This window comes from Lathyrus oleraceus, chromosome 7 (assembly GCF_024323335.1).
Source record: "Lathyrus oleraceus cultivar Zhongwan6 chromosome 7, CAAS_Psat_ZW6_1.0, whole genome shotgun sequence".
Classification (NCBI taxonomy): Eukaryota; Viridiplantae; Streptophyta; class Magnoliopsida; order Fabales; family Fabaceae; genus Lathyrus; species Lathyrus oleraceus.
In genome coordinates, this window is record NC_066585.1 from 125,962,876 (window position 1) to 125,982,396 (window position 19,521).

Here is a 19,521-nt window from a genome sequence, read left to right on the forward strand (position 1 = left end):
TGGAGTCTAGAGAGTCCTCAGATGTACAATCTTCAGTTATAAACTTCAATGATAGATTATGTGTAATTCTTTCAGAAGAGTTCTTGTTCAAAGCTCGATATGATATCTTTATTTCTGGATTAGCTTTTCTGGACTATGTTAGGATCCATATATTGTTTTCCTCAGATTCATTTTTCCTTAGAAACCTGCACACTCAGAGAAAATTATTAGGGTACAAATATGTTTCATTATTTGTTATCATCAAAGCTTAGAGATATATTTTAGAACTAAAATCTTGTTCTAACAATAGTCGGATCCTTGAAAAGACAAAGAAATTTGTTCTTTGTGATTTCCTAACTAAGTTGTAGTCGGATCCTTGAGAAGACAAAGAAATTTTTTCTCTGTGATTTCTATAATCTGTTTGATTATAATGGATTAAGTCCTTGTGTATAAGGAAAAATCTCCTTGACGGGTGGATTGGAGTAGCTTTGATTTCAAGCGAACCAGAATAAAAATGTGTCTTTCTCTCTTTGTTATTTTGATTGTGTGGAGTTTTTGAGTTGGTAAAAAGCTTATGTTTTTAAAACCAAATTCAACTCCCCCCTTCTTTTGTTTTTCACACCTTCAATTGGAATCAGAGCTCCGGTTCTGAATGTGATAAATTTTTATCAACAGTTCACCGTGTTCAGTACCCATCCAATTTTTGTGTGAGAAACAATGGTTGCTACTAACAACAACGAGAAAGATCACTACAATGCTAAACCACCAGTCTTTGATGGTGAAAAGTTTGATTACTGGAAAGACAGAATCGAAAGTTTCTTTCTAGTATATGATATTGATCTTTGGGATCTTGTAGTCGATGACTACATTCACACAGTAAATGTTGAAGGAAACAAAGTAGCAAGAAGTGTTATGACAAATCAAGAAAAGAAGGATTACAAGAATCATCATAAGGATAGAGCGTTATTGCTTAATGTTATCTCTTATATTGAGTATGAGAAGATAACAAATAGAGATTCTGCTAAGTCTATCTTTGGTTCTTTGAGAATGACTCATGAAAGGAATGCTCAAGTTAAGGAGACAAAGGCTTTGGCCTTAATCCATAAATATGAGGCATTCAAAATGGAAGACGATGAAACTATTGAGACTATGTTCTCAAGATTTCAGATTCTTGTTGCAGGACTCAAGGTTCTGGACAAAGGGTATTCTACGGATGACCATGTCAAGAAAATCATCAGAAGTATCCCCAAAAAATGGATACCTATGGTAACCTCCTTGTAGTTGGAAAAGGACTTGAACAATATTAGTCTTGAATAACTTGTTAGTTCTTTGAGAAGCCATGAGATAGAAGTCGAGGAAGATGAACCTCATAAGCGAGGTAAATTTGTTGCCTTGAAGTCCAAGCTTGAGAAGACAAAGGCATATCAAGATGAGGATGAATCAGAAGATTCTGATGAGGAACATGCTAATGTTGCATTGATGGCAACTACAACTGATCTTGAAGGTTCTGAAGAACCAAAAGACAAAGTGTTGTTAAAGTTAGAATCAGACTCCGATTATAAAGAGGTATTTTCTAAACTATCTCGTTCTGATTTAGAGTCATGTCTTTATGAAATACTGGAGAAGTACCAAAGTCTTTAGTGTAGATACAAGGACCTTAAACAAGTCCAAGTAGTTGCTTATGAAACTTGTAGTGAGCTTGAGAAGGATATTTCTTCCCTAAACAAAAAAAAATCTTTTCTTTAGAAAGTAACAACTCTGCTTTGAAAAGCAAAATTTTAAAATTAGAGAAAGAAATAATCTCATAAGCTTCTAGTACTTATTGCATCATCAAATATGACAGATCATCCCAGTACTTTCTGGCTAAAAGCATATATATAAGAAAAATGGCTTACATGATCTACGGAGTTAGCAGAAATGGTAAGAAAGGTCTAGGTTGTACAAAAACTGGAAAATCTGACGAAAGTCAGAAGGCAAAACTGAAACCTCTCTATGAGCATTTCGTGCCTGCTGGCGCTGAGCTTGATTGTTCTGCACATACATAAAAACCTGCACAAACACGAAAGAAGAACTCAGTTCTGATACCCAAGTATCATGCACAAATTCCCCTTGATTATCCTACTGCACAAAAACCCAAGGTTGTAAAAAACTCTTGGAGAACTAACAAAAGAGGAACTAAAAAGTGGGTACCTAAGGATAAGATCATTTATGTTGCAGACATCCTTAGTAGCTCAGTTGAGACACCGATTATGGTATTTGGACAATGGATGCTCGTGACACGTGACGAGCATAAGGCATATGTTCAAAGATTTGGAACTTAATCCTGGAGGCTTCGTTGGTTTTGGAGGAAACAAGAAAGGGAAGATCATTGGCTCTGGAACTATTGGTAATGGTAATATCCCTTATATTACTAACATTCTTTTGGTCTATGGTTTGATGCATAACTTATTGTTGTAAGACCCCAATTTTGACCCCTTAAGATCCCTCATGTTATCTCATCACTTGCATTGGCTTTGGGATCTTGGCATCCTCCTTACCCCTTATTCATTGGGTTTGCATTGGAAGAGATCACCAAGCATATTTGATTGTATCATACTTTAATTTATTTTTTTTACTAACCAAAATACCAAAAATATGTCTAATGTAGTTTCATTTCTTTTGTAGGTAGTGTGTGCATCCATATGTGCCATATCAAGCTCATATCTAGAGTTTGAGACCCTAAATGCAAGAGATAAATCAAGGAAAGGTTAACAATGATTCTAAGAATCATATATGGATCCCCATGCTCTTTAATTGTCAATTTGATCCATATTTCATCAAGAGTTTGAAGCTTGTTTGCCTTGGAAGCCCTAATTCATCTGGGTATCTTGTGTGACTTCCTCAGCAAGTTTATTCAACAATTGGTCAAAGATATCAAGGTATACTATATTTTACATCATCTCAAGCATATATAATCCTCCATAAGCCCCAAATATCAAAATAGCTTCAAGTTTGCAAGTTGGTTCAAAGAGGTTGACTAGAGAAAGTCAACATGTTAAATCTAGGGTTCCCTAGACCCTATCTCCTATAATATTTGTCACATGAAAATGATTCCAAGAGCAAAGTTACTATTTATGACATTCCAAACAGATTTCATATTGGCATAAAGGGCTAATTTTTCTTGGAAAGTCATTTTTATGGTGAAAGAATATAGGTTATTTTGTATGTGCCCTAGTTAGGAGGTCAACTTCCAAGAACCATAACTTGCTCAGTTGTTATGATATGAAGACCATCAAAGTTTCATGATTAAATTCAAGATGTCTTCTCCAACTTTTTTCTTTGATAAATGTCAAAATCAACTTGCAAGGGCATGTACCAAGAGGAAACATTATAGGTCATTTTGGGCCATCATCATTGAACAAGCAATTTTCCTCAACTTCTAAAATCCATAACTCCCTCATGAAAGATTAAAATGGTGTCAAATTTGTGACCAAATTGAAAAAGGAATGAAATAGATACAAATTTGAAGAAGGAACCATTTTCATTTAAAGCTCATATCAAAAGTTATTCAAGGTGGAAGACGTGGTCATTTGACTTTATATTTAGAAACTTTTTCAACTATGTTTGATTCCTCCAACTTCCATCTCAAAATGCATCATGGTCCAAGCTCCAAATTGAAAAAGTTTCAATAGAAAAGTTGTTCCCCTTCATGTTAGATTTCCAAAGAGTTCAAGATCATGCCATTTGAATCAAATTTGAGGGACTTGCGCATGGTTACTTTGCATGGCTCTATTTGGAAACATTTGTGATCAACTTTCAACCAACAATGCATGGCCTCATGAATTGCTTTCAGCATCACTTGCGCATGATTTTGGACTCATTACAATCATTCTTTGGGCCTATTTACATGCCCATGCAACCATGCACACTAGATTTGCTATTTTTGGCATTTGAATGGAAGTGTGTGAAAATCAATTAGAAAGTCTATAAATGAAACTCATTCTGCTTAGAATCAAGGACCATTGGCCCAAGCTTTGACCTGCAAACACTCTCACCCTCCATTGATAGAATTTATTGAATATTTCTCTTGAAATTGATTTTTGATTCCCATTCTGCTTTGGAATTGAAACTCCAAGAATTCAAAGCTGCTTTGCATCCAAATCACCTCCTACAAGCTAGTAGAAGCATGCCCAAGCAAATTGAGATCAAGGTCGAGCTTCATCACTGCAAATAGAAGGTGAATTTTGTGAAACTTTTCTTCTTCGATTCTCCCTCAATTCTCCATCATTTCACTTGATTTTTGGTTGGATGAAGTCCTATAAATGTAGGAAACAAGATTGAGTTGCTTTGAGGTCAAATCGAAGCAACTCAGTTCATACTCCTCAATTTTCAATTCCACATATCTTTTAATATAGTGAGAATTGGAGGGGTTTGAGGGCAGATTTGGATTCTTGACATTTTTCTCTTCAAATTAGTGTATGCACTTTTCATTTTAATGGAAGTTGGTGGTGGACCAATCCGGTGAGATCCACCAAGAAGATGAGCGGAGCCCTAGCTCCAGTGGTGTGGTGGCAAGATCTTATCCATCGGATCATCTTCCCACGTTCTAATCTTGACCATTTATTTAGATGACTCATGTTGCAAGCGCGTTGACTAAGGTGTACCATGGATGATACATGCTTGTCCATCAGATCTGCCACCTCAATTAATGAGGGAGATCTGATGGCCCTTGTTTTTTTGCTTTTTATTTTTTATTCTGATTTTATGTTTAATCTGTTTATTTTATTTTATTCATAGAAAATTCATTTTTAATCCAAAAAATATGGGACTTTCACCAAAAATATTTAAATATTTTCCTTTTCCATATTTTGAATTAAAATCATTTTTGGATTAATTTTTATATTTTTTGTAAATTAAATGATTTTTGACTTATTTTTAAATATTTTAAATACTTCTGACTTTTCAAAAATTCTATTTTTTTTTGTCTAAGGTCTTTTGACCTAGGATAAATTCCTTGGCCATTTATTTGGTGATTTGAAGGGATTTGAGGTTTTGTCCATTTAAAAAATACATTTTAATTCATTTTAAAATTGATTTTTATTTGTTTAATTGATTAAAAATATTGTTGAGCCATTTGATTGACCCTGTGATGTTTGAATTTCTATTTGTCCTTGGTCATGGTTGATTTGAACTTTTATTTGATCAATACTATTGGATTTAGGGGGTTGATAAAATGTACATTTCATCCCCCAAGATGAATGGACAATATTGATCAGATGAATTTCCCCCTGTGATCAATTTGGGTTTCTATTTCCCTTTCCCTATTCATATTCATCCCTATTCTTCCCCAATCCATCATTGACCAATGAATTCTCTTCAAGTAAAAATGCTAGTTGATTCATCAATGACCTTGTGTCAGATGAATCACCATGAGCCAGACTGAGATAGGTCCTTCTCACTTTATTTTTGTGTGTGGTATGTTGTAGGAGCTTAGTTATTTGTGGCAAGTCTCTAACATGCATTAACACCAATATCTTTATTACCCGACCTCAGATAGTTGTGACTTCTACATAAGTCCAATTACAATTGCTTAACATAGAGCTAAATTTATCCCACAAGACACATCATTCTAGTAAGTGAGATTGAAAGTCTCTCATTCTTCATAGCATTGTGTGAATACTTGACCTTTTTTCCATTTGTGAGAGCTAGTGGCATACTTGTTGATTTATCCAAGTTGGAGCCCTTCTCAGATGATGTCTTGGTTCATGTCTTCATACTTGTGAATGGATGGTTGAGTATTCTCCAAAGAATGACTTAAACAATTAAACTTTTCACTAACATTTGACTAATATTTCATTAACATTTCTTTACTTTCAAGTCATTTACTTAATTCAATTTAAATTTCAGTACCTTTATCATTCATTGTCATTTACATTTCATGCAACTTGTTTATGTTTCAGTCATTTTTATTTTTGCTCACTTGAGTTATATCTTGTGATTGTATATATTGTATGCTTGTGATTTTGTTCTTGTGGTCTTAGGACCTTAAAATACTTAATAACAACAAAAACTCTAAAAATTATGTTGGTGGACTATTGGACTTGATATGAACTCTTGGACTTAGAATTAGGCAACATTCCCTATGCTTTAAAGAACTTGGCCAATGCCATTATTTTAAGATTGAACTGTGTTTGACTGTGCCTTTCATCTGATGCAACCCCTGAGTGCTCTTGGTTCATATGTTACTTTGTCTCTATGCTTAATTGTTATACTGTTATTGTTGTTTATGTCTGATGATTGTTTCTGAGAGTTTGCCAAGGAATATTTCATCTGATACACTTGAAGACACTAAAGACTACTAGCTATTGGAGTGCTTGTTTGGATATTATGGCTATCTTTATTTGATGCCTTGGCATTCATATAATTGCTTGGATATTGCTTATGCTTATTGTCTGCTCAAAAGTCCAAAGGAAATGGGTTTCTGTCTGACATTCTTGTCTTATGGATTGAATCCCATTGGTCAGATCTTTTCAACTCTTAACTTTTAAATTTTTGTCTAGGATAGTCCCTTCATCTCTCCCCTCTTCTTAAATTTCAAAATCTCTTCCTCTTTTCAAAAGTCTTCTTTGCTTATGATTTCAAACTTATACATGTTTTAGTGAGTAGAAACTTTGGTTATGCCAATGAATTTTCAAACTTTTTCTTAAATCAAACTTATGAATGAACTTAACCATATTTATCTTAATTTCAAAATACAAAAATAATTAATAACTTCATTTAAATCTTTTGGCCATTTTGTGCCCTTTTCTTTTAAACCTTTTTTTGTTAAAATCAATCCATTAACCCCCTTTAAAATTTTTACCACGAACTACGGGGTTTTGATCCCTCATTTTTATGTTGGTACGTAGGCATAAGACCGAAGATCTTGTCAAACACAAAAATATAATAAATAAATTCTTTTCTCATCCTCAAATTCTATTTCTATCAAACATATTTTCAACTAAAGCACTTGCACACAAAAAAGGGCTCCCTAGGAGTACCTAGGACACTTTGGGTGTTAATACCTTCCCTCTGTGTAACCAACCCCGTTACCTGTAATCTCTGGCATTTTATTAGTTTTGATTTGAAAACTTCTTATCTTTGGGTTTTGTTCGTACTTTTCCCTTTTTCTTTGGAAACAAATAAGGCACGGTGGCGACTCTGATTTTTCAATTGACGCCGAGTTTATCCATAGCTCGATGGTCACGAATGCACCGCTACAATTGTCTACCAGTCAACTTAGTGACAATGGTTATGATATCATTTTTAATCAAAATTCTTGTAAGACTGTCAGACATAAAGATGACACAATTCTTTTTAATTGAAAGAGGAAGAATAACATTTATAAAATCATACTTTCTGATCTTAAGGATCAAAACATAAAATGCTTAATGTATGTTAATGAGGAATAATGTGTATGGCATATAAGTTTGGACCATGTTAGCATGAGAAGGATTTATCAGCAAAATAAGCTTGGATTAGTCAGAGGCTTACCCAACCTGAAGTTCGCTTCAGATGCTCTTTGTGAATCATGTCAGAAAGACAAGTTTTCTAAAAATTCTTTCAAAGAAAAAATTATTGTTTCTACTCTAGACGATTAGAGCTTCTGCACATTGATTTGTTTGGGCCAGTGAAAACTGCCTATATCAATGGTAAGAAGTATGGATTGGTCATAGTTGATGACTACAATTGTTGGACATGGGTAAAGTTCTTGAAACACAGGGATAAGACACATTATGTGTTCTCTACCTTCTGCTCACAAATGCAAACAGAGATAGATTGTAAAATAGTCAGGGTCAGAAGTGATCATGGTGGAGAATTTGAAAATAAGAACTTTGAAAATCTTTTTGATGCAAATGGCATTGCCCACGATTTCTCCTGTTCTAGAACTCCACAATAAAATGAGGGTTGTAGAAAGGAAGAATAGGACTTTGCAAGAAATGACTCGCACCGTGATCCAAGAGACTGATATGGCTAAGCATTTCTGGGCATAGGCAGTTAATATAACTTGTTATATTCATAATAGGATTACTATTAGACATATTCTGGGTATGACTCCTTGTGAGTTGTGGAAGAATAGAAAACCCAACATTTCGTATTTCCATTCTTTTGGTTGTGATTGCTTTATGTTAAACACTAAAGAGAATCTTGGCAAGTTTGATTCTAAGGCATATAAGTGCTTATTGTTAGGATATTCCAAATGCTCAAAAGGCTACAAAATATTTAACACCAAGACACAAATTATTAAGGAATCAATTCATGTAAGATTCAATGATAAGCTTGACCATGAAAAGTCAAAGCTAGTTGAGAAATTTGCAGATATGAAGATCAGGTTTTTAGAATCCAAGGATAAAGATTCTGGAGATAAAGACTCAGAAGGAAAAGCTAAGGACGCTGAAGTAAAGACTTAGAAGCAACTCAACCAAAAATTGTCATTGGTCCAACTCGTTAGAAGAAGAGTAGACCAAGAAATTCTCATTATAGATAATTGATTCTGGGAGATAAAGACATACCAGTCAAAACTCGGTCCTCGTTCAAACCTTTTGAAAAAACTCTTTTGGGTTTGGTATATTTGATAGAGCCCACATCTATTGATGAAGCTCATCTGGATAATGAATGGATTATGGCTATGCAAGAGAAACGTGATCAATTTACCATAAATGACGTTTGGGATCTTGTTCAGAAACCAAAAGGTGTCCATGTCATTAGAACCAGATGAGTGTTCAGAAACAAGCTCAATGAGAAAGGTGAAGTCGTCAGAAATAAGGCTCGATTGGTAACACAAGGTATATACTACATAGAAACCTTTGCACCAGTTGCCAGGTTAGAGTCTATTCGTCTTTTAGTTTCATTTGCAGTAAATCATAACATCATTCGGTATCAGATGGATGTTAAGAGTACATTCTTGAATGGATACATTTCTGAAGAAGTGTATGTGCACCAACCCCCTGGTTATGAAAGTTCTCAAAAACCCATATTTTGTTTTCAAAGTTAAATAGTCATTATATGGTTTGAAATAACTCTCAAAGATTGTTATGAAAGACTAAGTAACTTCCTTTTGAAAAATGATTTTACCAGAGGGAAAATGGACACAACTCTCTTTTGCAAATCCTTTTAGAATGATATTCTGGTTGTGCAAATTTATGTTGATGATATTATATTTGGTTCTGATAATGCTTCGTTGTACAAAGATTTTGCTAAGTTAATGCAGGAAGAATTTGAAATGAGTCTGGTGGGAGAACTTAGGTTCTTTCTTGGGATTCAAATTGATCAATGTTCAGAAGGAATGTAAATCCACCAAAGCAAGTATACAAGAAAACTTATGAAGAAGTTTAATTTGTTAGATGCAAGCAAACAAAAACTCCAATGCATCCTACATGCATTCTAGAGAAGGGAGAGATGAGTAGTAAGGTAAATTATAATTTATTCAGAGGTATGATGGGCTCTCTCCTTTATCTAACTGCTTCTAGAGGTATGATGGGCTCTCTCCTACTGTTATTCAGAGGTATGATGGGCTCTCTCCTTTATCTAATTGAATTGTTTTGGTGGTTAGCAAACTGACAGTAACTTGTGATTTGATATTATTTGCTAGCGATTTACCCTGTTGGCACTATATATATATATATATATATATATATATATATATATATATATATATATATATATATATATATATATATATATATATATATATATTAACAATTGGGGACTTTGTTGCATTGGTTAGAATAAAAGTTAAATTTTCCATGTGAATGGATTTGACAGTTAAGAAATTAGTTTAAGTTAGGATGATTAAGGAAAGAGTTAATGGACTGTTGTGAAATTTAGAAGTTAATTTTCTGATATGCTATGCTTATGTGTATGTGTCAACTTTGTTTGGATTGCAAAAATTGCAATTACCATGCTAAGTTCAATTTGTCGATGGCTCGTTATTATGTATGTATACATGAATGAATGTTGATTGTAGTGTATGTTGGTGTGTTTTTGCAGGGCATGTATATACATGGTAGTAGTATACTTGGCTTGGTATGTGACAAGGTTCATGAAGCGTTTGGCATGATGTTTGGGAGTTTTTGACAACATCAAGGGTTTGGAATAACGTTCTAACACCACCACACATGGCTTTTCGCAGGCGCTGTCAACTCCTTACCATCCTAAAATGTTATCAACATACTAAGGCCTATGAGTACCCATGCCTTTGCAGGGGTAACATGCACACATGTACTTTTTGACTAGTACATTGGTGCCCACCGTGGGGCCCGATAAAACTAACATGGGTCACACCTCTTTCACCCATATCCTTTCCATCTTCCCATTAGAGATGATCGATAAAGCTCTTTTTTACATCACCCACCATAAAATCTCTAAACCTTAGTTTTTGTTAGGGAATTTCCATTATCTGTTACCAAACAATAAGGCCAAACCATGCCACTTCGGTGTCAAGAACCATATAAGAGTACTTTGCCGAATAAATAGGCAGATCAAATCCTCGCCGCCACCTTGAGAAGGACCGAAAATGATGGAGATGTAGAAATCAATCTTAGATCGAAAAGGACAAATTGGTTACATAATTAATCACTGTCATAGTCGAAATGAAATACTTTTTGGATTGCTTCCCCACTAAGCAACTTTCACGGAGTTTGTCAGGAATCACAAGACTTGGTATATCAGTTACCATATCTTGAATAATTAATTGATTGATTGACCTAAAATAAAATGGCCAAACCTCAAATGCCACAACCAACTATGCTTGTGGTCAATAACTTTTTTTAGGCATTGTACCTCAGTCGAACTGATCATGGTCTTAAATATCCTATTATTCGACAAAGGAGATTTTAAGACCGAGTTATTTTGAGTGTCGAACAATTCTAAGGCTCCATCTTTTATAACCACTAAGAAACCTTTTTCGACCAATTGTTCAACACTTAGCAGATTGCACTTTATGCCAGGTACATATAGTACATATTTGATAATAGATTTTTCTACATTACTCCTTTGAGTAATTATGTTGTCATCACCTTCTGCTTGCAACGAGCTATTAACTGCAAGCCTAACCTTGCTCTTCTCTGACTCGTCAAAATATGTTAACCACACTCTTCGACCAGTCATGTGATTCGAGCAACCTGTGTCGAGGAACCAGATCTTAGAGTCAACATGCTCATTTTCAAATACAACCATAAGTTTCATACCATCATAATAATTTGAATCTTGATGTGCAAGATTTTCTTCATCATCATCCTTGCCTTTTGTCTCTCCCTTGTCTTTCTTGTACCAGCAATTCTTGGGCAAGTGACACCCATTTTTCACAGTTATAACACTACACATTTTTCTTCTCTTATTTGTCTTTCTGATATGAGGTTCCTTCTCCTCTTTTTGAGGATTCATAAGCCCTATCATCAACCTTATGCTTTTGAGGGTTCACCAGAGACTTCTTGCTTTCAGTCTTATCTCCTTTTCCCCTAAACTTATTGGATCCGTCATTCTTCTTCCATGTCTAGGCCTGCAGTGCTTGTATCGAATCTAGGACCTTTTTTCTCTCAATAATCTTTAACTCATGTGCCTCCAACGAACCAACTAAATCTTCCAGTTTTAAGGTTTCAAGATTGTTGAATTCTTGAATGGCTACAATAACGTGATCAAAGTGAGATGTCAACTCACACATTACCTTTTCAACTATCATCTTATCAATTAGGACTTCATCACAATCTTTCATGAGATGGATAAGATTTTGCACCTTCGAGACATGGCCTATAATCTTTTCATCTTCTCTCATCTGCAATAACTCATACTGCCTTCGTAGTGCCTGAAACTTGACAACTTTAACCTTCTCACGACCTTCATAATACTTGATAAGAATATCCCATGCCTCTTTCGCCGATTCAGCATGAGAAATTCGATCAAAATTCACCACATGTATTGCATATTGAATACATAATGCAGTCTTACAATCTTTCTTCTTGGCATCTCTGTGAATGATTTTCTTAGCACCGTTTGCGTTGTGAGCAAGTTCATGAACGCCATTAGTAACCACTTCTAAGGTTTCATGAAAACGAAATAATGGATGCATCTGTTTTCTCCATCGGATCCAATTTTTGCCATCAATAATTGGAAGAGAATTAGGAATACCATTGTTACCATTCATCTTTGCAGCAAACACGATTCACGGTTTCTGAAAACACGACCACTGACGTACAGTTCTTGAATTTTCGATCAAGAAGAACGAACAAGAAGCTCTAGATATCAATTTATTAGTGTCAATGCACTTGGATGATGACAAAATGAGAGAGAAAGAAAGAACAAAATAATTGTATTAAATTATTATATTGAGAGTTATCTATAGATACGTTTTATAAACCATGTTACTTATAACCCAAATACTAACTTAACAAACAAAGTAATTTGCTATCCAAGTAATTGACTTAAATTATTTTGCAACATTTATCTGTTTCATTCTTTCATTTTTAATGATTTGCCATATGATTAAAAAAATTAAGAAAATTTTAATGTAAAAAATTCATTGTCGTGTGTAACCAAACTTTACAAAAGTCATAAATTGAACTTATAAAATTTCTCAAATAATCTCATAAATTTATGTCAATAAATATCTTTGGATAAACTAATCCAAAGAAATCTTGATTTGAACAAAAGCTTGTAACTCATAAATGCATAATCGGATGGGGTGGGGGATGAATGCCAACTAAATGTTTAGTTGAAACAACAATATCACGTTGTAATTGATGACTTGATCAATACATGACATGAATACGGATATTCATAAAAAACTAAAGCTTGTTTACTCCGTCATTGCATTTTTTGGGTCAAGTACTTCCTTGCATTCTAGTATTATATATACCGCATATAATTGTGTCTTATTTATAACATTTATGTTGTAATATTTATTGGATGTTTGTTTCAAGATTTCAAAAATAATTTTTAAAAATAAATTAATCCAAATTAATAATAAAACTATTTAATTTTTGAAAATTTGTAAAAAATAGTGTTTAATATTTAATTTAATAATTTTAAAAAAATGATGGTTATACTTTCTTTTAAAAAAAATAGGTAAAGAATAGACTCACATTTTTCACGTAAAAATAAAACTATCAAAATTATAAAAATTATTGAAAGTTATATATTCATAAAAGATTCATATTTAAAATTAATTTTTTTCACCTCATGTCAAACACGAGTATAGCTATTTTCTAGCCATGCATTTGATGCACTCTGAAAATGTAATTTTTAAGTTTTAAAATATAACTAAATTAGCCCCCGTCATATATTATATTTTATAATATTTAATTAAATTATCTAAATTTTAATATTCATTTAAATATTTTAAATTTGATTCCAAAAAAAAATTACACTCTTAAAGATAAGTTTTTAAAAGCAAAATGTCCAACTATAATTGTGTTTTAGTTTTTGAGTTTATCATATATATATATCTTTTAAAATTAAAGATCTGAATAGAAAACTTATATTAAAAAATGTTTGACACAATAAAACGGTCAACGTAAGTTTTTTTTTAAGCATCAAAACAATGATAGTATATATTACTAGTAACTATTAAAGGCATAAGCTATGCCAAACAAAGTCAACGTAAGTTAACTTTAGAGTTACATTTATATAGTAGTAATATACTATCAGTATATAATATACTATCTGATCCAAAATTTGAATGTCGAAATTATGACTAAACAATATAAAATATTTATTTAATAAAATTAATTTTTTAATAAAAATATTATTTTTTCTAAAATTTATAAATAATAAAATAAAATAATTTCAAAAAAAACTTATGCATATTTTAAATAATAAACACTAATCAAATATTAAAACATTAATAATATATTTAATATTTTCAAAATTATCAAAACTAGATAATAAAATATATAATAAAATAAATGGGACGAGTTCGAGTTTGATTTTAATATTAATGTTTTATTATTTAACTCATCCCCATATTTTATAATTGAAAAAATCTCAAACTCAAACTTGTACCCAGTCAAAATAGATTTTTCTCATCAAATTCAAGTTGAGTTAAAATCAATATTTTAAAAATCGGTCTGATCATCAAATCGGTAAAGGTATTAGGTTATTGGGTTACTGATCGAACCGCATGACTAAATCAAATTAAATCAGAAAACTCGGTTAAATAAATGTATCACTATAAAAAAATTATATAGATATTAAACCGATTGAACTGAATGACTCGGTGTCTAAAAAAATCAATAACACTTAAAATTTTTAAATATATAATAATATCCTCAAATTCATGCTTTAAATTCAAATTTGAGTCAATTATAAATTTGAGCCTAATTGATTTAAAAATTTAATCAAATTATCAATTTCAAATATAAATTTATGTTCGTTGCCTATCAAACATGCATTACTAAGGTGCGGCGCGCAAGAGTCTGTGGAGGAGAGACGATAGGAAATTGTGCGATGAATAAAAAACTTTTTAAAATTTTAACAATCGAAAATGACGACCGAAAATGCTAAAAAAAAGGAAAGAATATCAATTTTTCATTAAAAAAGTATTTTAGCCGTTGATTTTCAAAATCGTCGATGCTAAAAAAGAAGAAAGAATATCAATTTTTTATTAAAAAAATATTTTAACCGTTGATTTTCAAAATAGTTGATTTTCAAAATCGTTGATTTTTAATCCCTTTACACCAATTTTTATCGATTCCCATCTGTTCAATTATAATCCATCTAATAATTAAATCAAATCAATTATCATTTCGATTTTCGATTCAAATAACCGAACATGGATTCGAAATAATGACTCACTAGTATAAGTTATCACTCATACAAGTTATCTTATCATGACTAATTATATTATTTATACCATAGATGTAGATGATATATTAAAATATATTTTAATAAATATATTGTTCCGCTATATATTTAAATGAATATTTAATTATGTTTTATTATATTACTTTTGTACAAGAACGTTAAAAAGCTCTATAGTGTTTTGCTATTTTTTTTTTTTTGAAAGAAAATGAGCCTATAATATTAGTATACAAAGCAAAAACCAACACAATGTTTAAGTGAGTAAAAGGTTAATTGAATTATGCTACTTTAAGTCTTTAAAGCGTCGACAACAAGTACACTAAAAATAAAATATGAAAATAAATATGTCTGTATCTAAAAAATCCTGTACTATCAACCAATTAAATTTGGACACGTTTCACTTGGCTGAGTTATCCAATCCTATTTTGTAACGGTTCGTATCGTTATAAAATGCTCCAAAAGCCACTCAATATTTCACACTCATCTTCACACTCACTCACTCTCACTTTACAATTTACAAACCAAATTCAAAAAAATCAAAACACATAACCAATGGACATACTATCTAATTCCGAGTTCATTGAGTTGATTCCCGGATTACCGAGTGAACTCGGACTAGAATGTCTCACTCGTTTACCTCACTCAGCACACCGAGTCGCACTCCGTGTCTGCAACCAGTGGCGACACTTGTTTCAGAGTAATGACTTTTACTGTCACAGGAAAAAAACCGGTCACACCAGAAAGGTTGCTTGTTTGGTTCAAGCCCGTGAACAGCCGCTTCACGCTGAAGTGGAAAAACCAACTGGGTCAACGCCACCGAGTTACGATATCACTGTGTTTGACCCGGAGAGTATGTCTTGGGATCGGGTTGACCCGGTTCCAGAGTACCCGCTCGGGTTGCCATTGTTCTGTCAACTAATCAGCTGCGAAGGGAAGCTCGTGGTTATGGGTGGATGGAACCCAGCGAGTTACGAACCTTTGACGGCGGTGTTCGTTTATGATTTCCGAACGAACATGTGGAGGCGAGGGAAGGATATGCCGGAGAAGCGTTCGTTTTTTGCTGCTGGATCGGGTCAGGGTCGGGTTTTTGTTGCCGGTGGACACGATGAGAATAAGAACGCCTTGAGTACTGCTTGGACTTATGACCCGAATAGCGACGAATGGACTGTGTTGGCTCCGATGAGTCAGGAACGAGACGAGTGTGAAGGAGTGGTTGTAGGCGGCGAGTTCTGGGTGGTCAGCGGCTACTCTACGGAGAGTCAAGGAATGTTTGATCAGTCGGCGGAAGTGTTGAACACTGCGTCGGGTCAGTGGAGGAAAGTTGAAGGTGTATGGGAAGCGGGTCGGTGCCCCAGATTCTGTGTAGATATCCGGGAAAATGGGAAAGTTGTGGATCCGGGGCTCCGAATTGGGGTTTGTAGTGTTAGGGTCGGGTTGAAGAGCTTGGTGACTGGGTCCGAATACGAAGGAGCGCCGTATGGGTTTTATTTGGTAGAAAATGACGATGGGCAAAACCGTAAATTGACTAAGATAAGTAACGTTCCTCATGGTTATTCTGGGTTTGTTCAATCAGGATGCTGTGTTGAAATCTAGTATAAACCGTTAGATTGAAAAAGGAAAAGTATCTCTCTTAATCTATTTTAATATTTTAATATTTTAAGGGGAAGTATATAATCTAGTGTTGTGTTGAGCTGAAAATTGGCATTGTAAATTTGTAATCTGAAAGCTGAATTTTCAAAGCTTGATCAATCATTCACTTGGCAAAATCCATGTATGGTTTCGCAGTGAACTTTCTAGTATAATCTATCACAATTTTACGTTGCTTCAGCAAAATCATGGTACTGCAGTGATTTTGTGAAGTTTTCTATAAATCATCATTTGTTGCTCAATCTATGTTTGCGGAATATTATTTTAATTTTACTTTTTTATGGTATAATTTAAAACTATTTTGATTGTCTTTTACTTGCTTTATTTTTAATTATTTATATAACAAAATCGTATCGAATAAAGTGTTTCTATAGTATAACATGATAAGAAAGCAATTTGTTTGTTATCCATAAAAGCAAAAACCGGAAATGGTTTGTTGATTGTTAGCGTTGCGTATTGTTTTCTTAGAAAACACCAAAACTGATGCTAAAATGAATCAATTGTTAGGTATTTTAGTGATAGTGTGTGCTGATTCATCCTTCTATTGTTATTGTATTAAATAAGGATAAACAAACATGTAAGTTAGGAATGTTTCTGGAACATGCTGATTTGCAAAAGTTTAGACTCTTCATTTTCCAATACACTGCATATTTAGATTATTTGATGCGTGTTTTTAGTATACAGAGAAGGCAATTTCAATGTCACTATCATGGACGGTGGCGGAGACAAACGTTTATCGTTAAGGAGTCTATAACCAAAGACAGCCAATAACTCATTCACACGACACATATGGTCCTGTTTGTTTTTTAAAAATAGTAACTTTTATAGTATAATATATTTTATGTAATTTTTTTAAAAAAAAGTTTCAGAATTTTTTTTTTAAATAACCAGATTTTTTAAAAAAAATTCAAAAATACCCATTTTTTCCAAAAAATTATCAAAATGGGCAATTTTTGCCCTAGTTCTCTACATGGGCGCCACCCTAGTTGGCGCCTACCCTTAAAGGGTAGGGCAAGTCGCCACTAGGAGTGGCGCCTACCCTTAAATTTTTTTTTTTTTAAATATGTTTTTTTTTTTTTTTAATTTTTTTAATTTATGAATTTATATTTTTTATAAATTATATTAATTTATATTAACATATATATATAAATAAAATTATTTACAAGATATATATATATATATATATATATATATATATATATATATATATATATATATATATATATATATATATATATATATATATATATATATATATATATATATATATATATATATATATATATATATTTATATATATATTAATTTAATTTATAAGTAATTAATATTATTTAAATTTTTTTGGAAGAATTAGGGTTAATCATGTTAAGGTTAATTTATCAATTATAATTAGGGTTTATTGATCGGTTATAATTAGAGTTTGGTAGTTATGACCTAATTGAAACCCTAATTCTCCATAAGATTAATTAATCAAGTGCGACACTAATTAGGGTTAAGTAGACTGGTGTACAACCCAGATCTTTTCCTATAAATAAAGTGTTATTTCCTTGCATTTTCTTCACCACTATTTCCTATCACCTTCTCTATCAAGTTGAGTTCATGGCATCCCCAAGACCGTCGTCATGGCAGCGAACATCATCAAGGCGCCCGGATCCTGAACCAGTAATCTTAAAAAGGGATGGGCATGTTATTTTATCGCCTTTGAAACCTCCAATGGAGATGAAATTTTGGAACATCCGTTTGTTGGACCAACTAAAAAGGTCCTTGATGTCTTGGTTAGAGGGAGATTACCAACCTGGTGAAGTCATCAGAAGGATTCAGAGGCTTAGAACAAGGTTCTCATTTGAAACTGGAGAAACGATACGTTGGTGGGTTGAAGTTGAAAGCGACATTGATTGCATCCAAATGATGCATGGATCAGACGACATAGTGTTAACTGTTGTAATTTCTTAGATTTTAATGGTTGTTTGTCATGTTGTTGTTGTATTTGTTATTGTTCTAGTACTTGTTCTTGTTTTAGTACTTGTTTTTGTTCCAGTATTTGTTTTTGTTTTAGTAATTGGTGTTGTAATGTTAGATGTTTGTGTTTGTTGTTCAAGTGTCATCTTCTATTTGGAATAAAAAGTAAACTTTAATTTAAAATGATTTTGGTACACAGATTTATGAATATGAAAACTAAGTTGTGGAACTAGATCCACGATATGGACATTTGTTCTTATTATGCCCTAGTTGTCTACATATGCTACACTTCCTCTGCATTTTCTCTGCGACGTCCATTTCAGTTCTAATGCGCCTGCTATTTGGGCGACCACTTTTATTCCGCCACATCGATTCGTTGTGCCAAACAATTTCCCCGTCATACTCTGGCCAATACGCCTCCAATGCTACCACCGGAAAGGGATTGTCGTATACATTGAGCAATGTTGCAACTTTGTAGATTGGAGACACTAGCGATAATGCATCGAAGTGGCTGTGTGAACACGCTGCAATGACATAGGAACAAGGCATACGATAGGCCTGAAATTGACCACAGTCGCACCAACGGTCTGGTATTAGGACCCTATACTCTTGTCTGGGCAGCCCTTGGTTGTGGTCAATTGTTTCCTTGACACTAAAAGTGTGGCCATGGCGGTCGAATTCCGTAACCCGATGGCTGCTGGCTTTGGCAGATTCCTGCCTCATAAACTTCATGCAGGCATCACTATATACTTGACTCGTCTGCAACACTTCATTCCAGCGCCTGCCTCTTGTTACGAACAACGTTGCCATCCGAAAATAGGTCGCACTCACCAATGCGGTTACCGGGAGGTTACGTATGCCCTTAAAGACGCCGTTCATTGATTCCACAAGATTTGTTGTCATGTGGCCCCACCTCACCCCATCGTCGTATGATCTAGTCCACCTCGCTCTGTCGATATTATCGATCCACCTCCCTGCATCAGAATTTGCCAATACTATTTCCCGGCGGTAGTATTGGAATCCAGGTTGGTTTAATGCATATCCCGCGTTTATCAAATGTTGCTTCAAGAAGTTATCCTTGAACTCCCGCATAAAATTTTGAGCAATATGCCTGATGCAGTA

At 33.5% G+C, this 19,521-nt stretch overlaps 1 protein-coding gene across 1 annotated transcript; it reads left to right on the forward strand.

The window, feature by feature from the left end:
• The first annotated feature begins 15,188 nt into the window (after positions 1–15,188).
• LOC127108456 (F-box/kelch-repeat protein At2g44130) lies at positions 15,189–16,682 on the forward strand. The gene has a single exon (XM_051045923.1). The coding sequence runs from the start codon at positions 15,346–15,348 to the stop codon at positions 16,384–16,386; it is 1,041 nt and encodes a 346-aa protein (XP_050901880.1). The 5' UTR covers positions 15,189–15,345; the 3' UTR covers positions 16,387–16,682.
• The last annotated feature ends 2,839 nt before the right edge of the window (positions 16,683–19,521 follow it).

Coding starts and splice junctions, on each gene's coding strand:
- LOC127108456 (XM_051045923.1), top strand. CDS start 15,346: ATGGACATACTATCTAATTCCGAGTTCATTGAGTTGATTCCCGGATTA.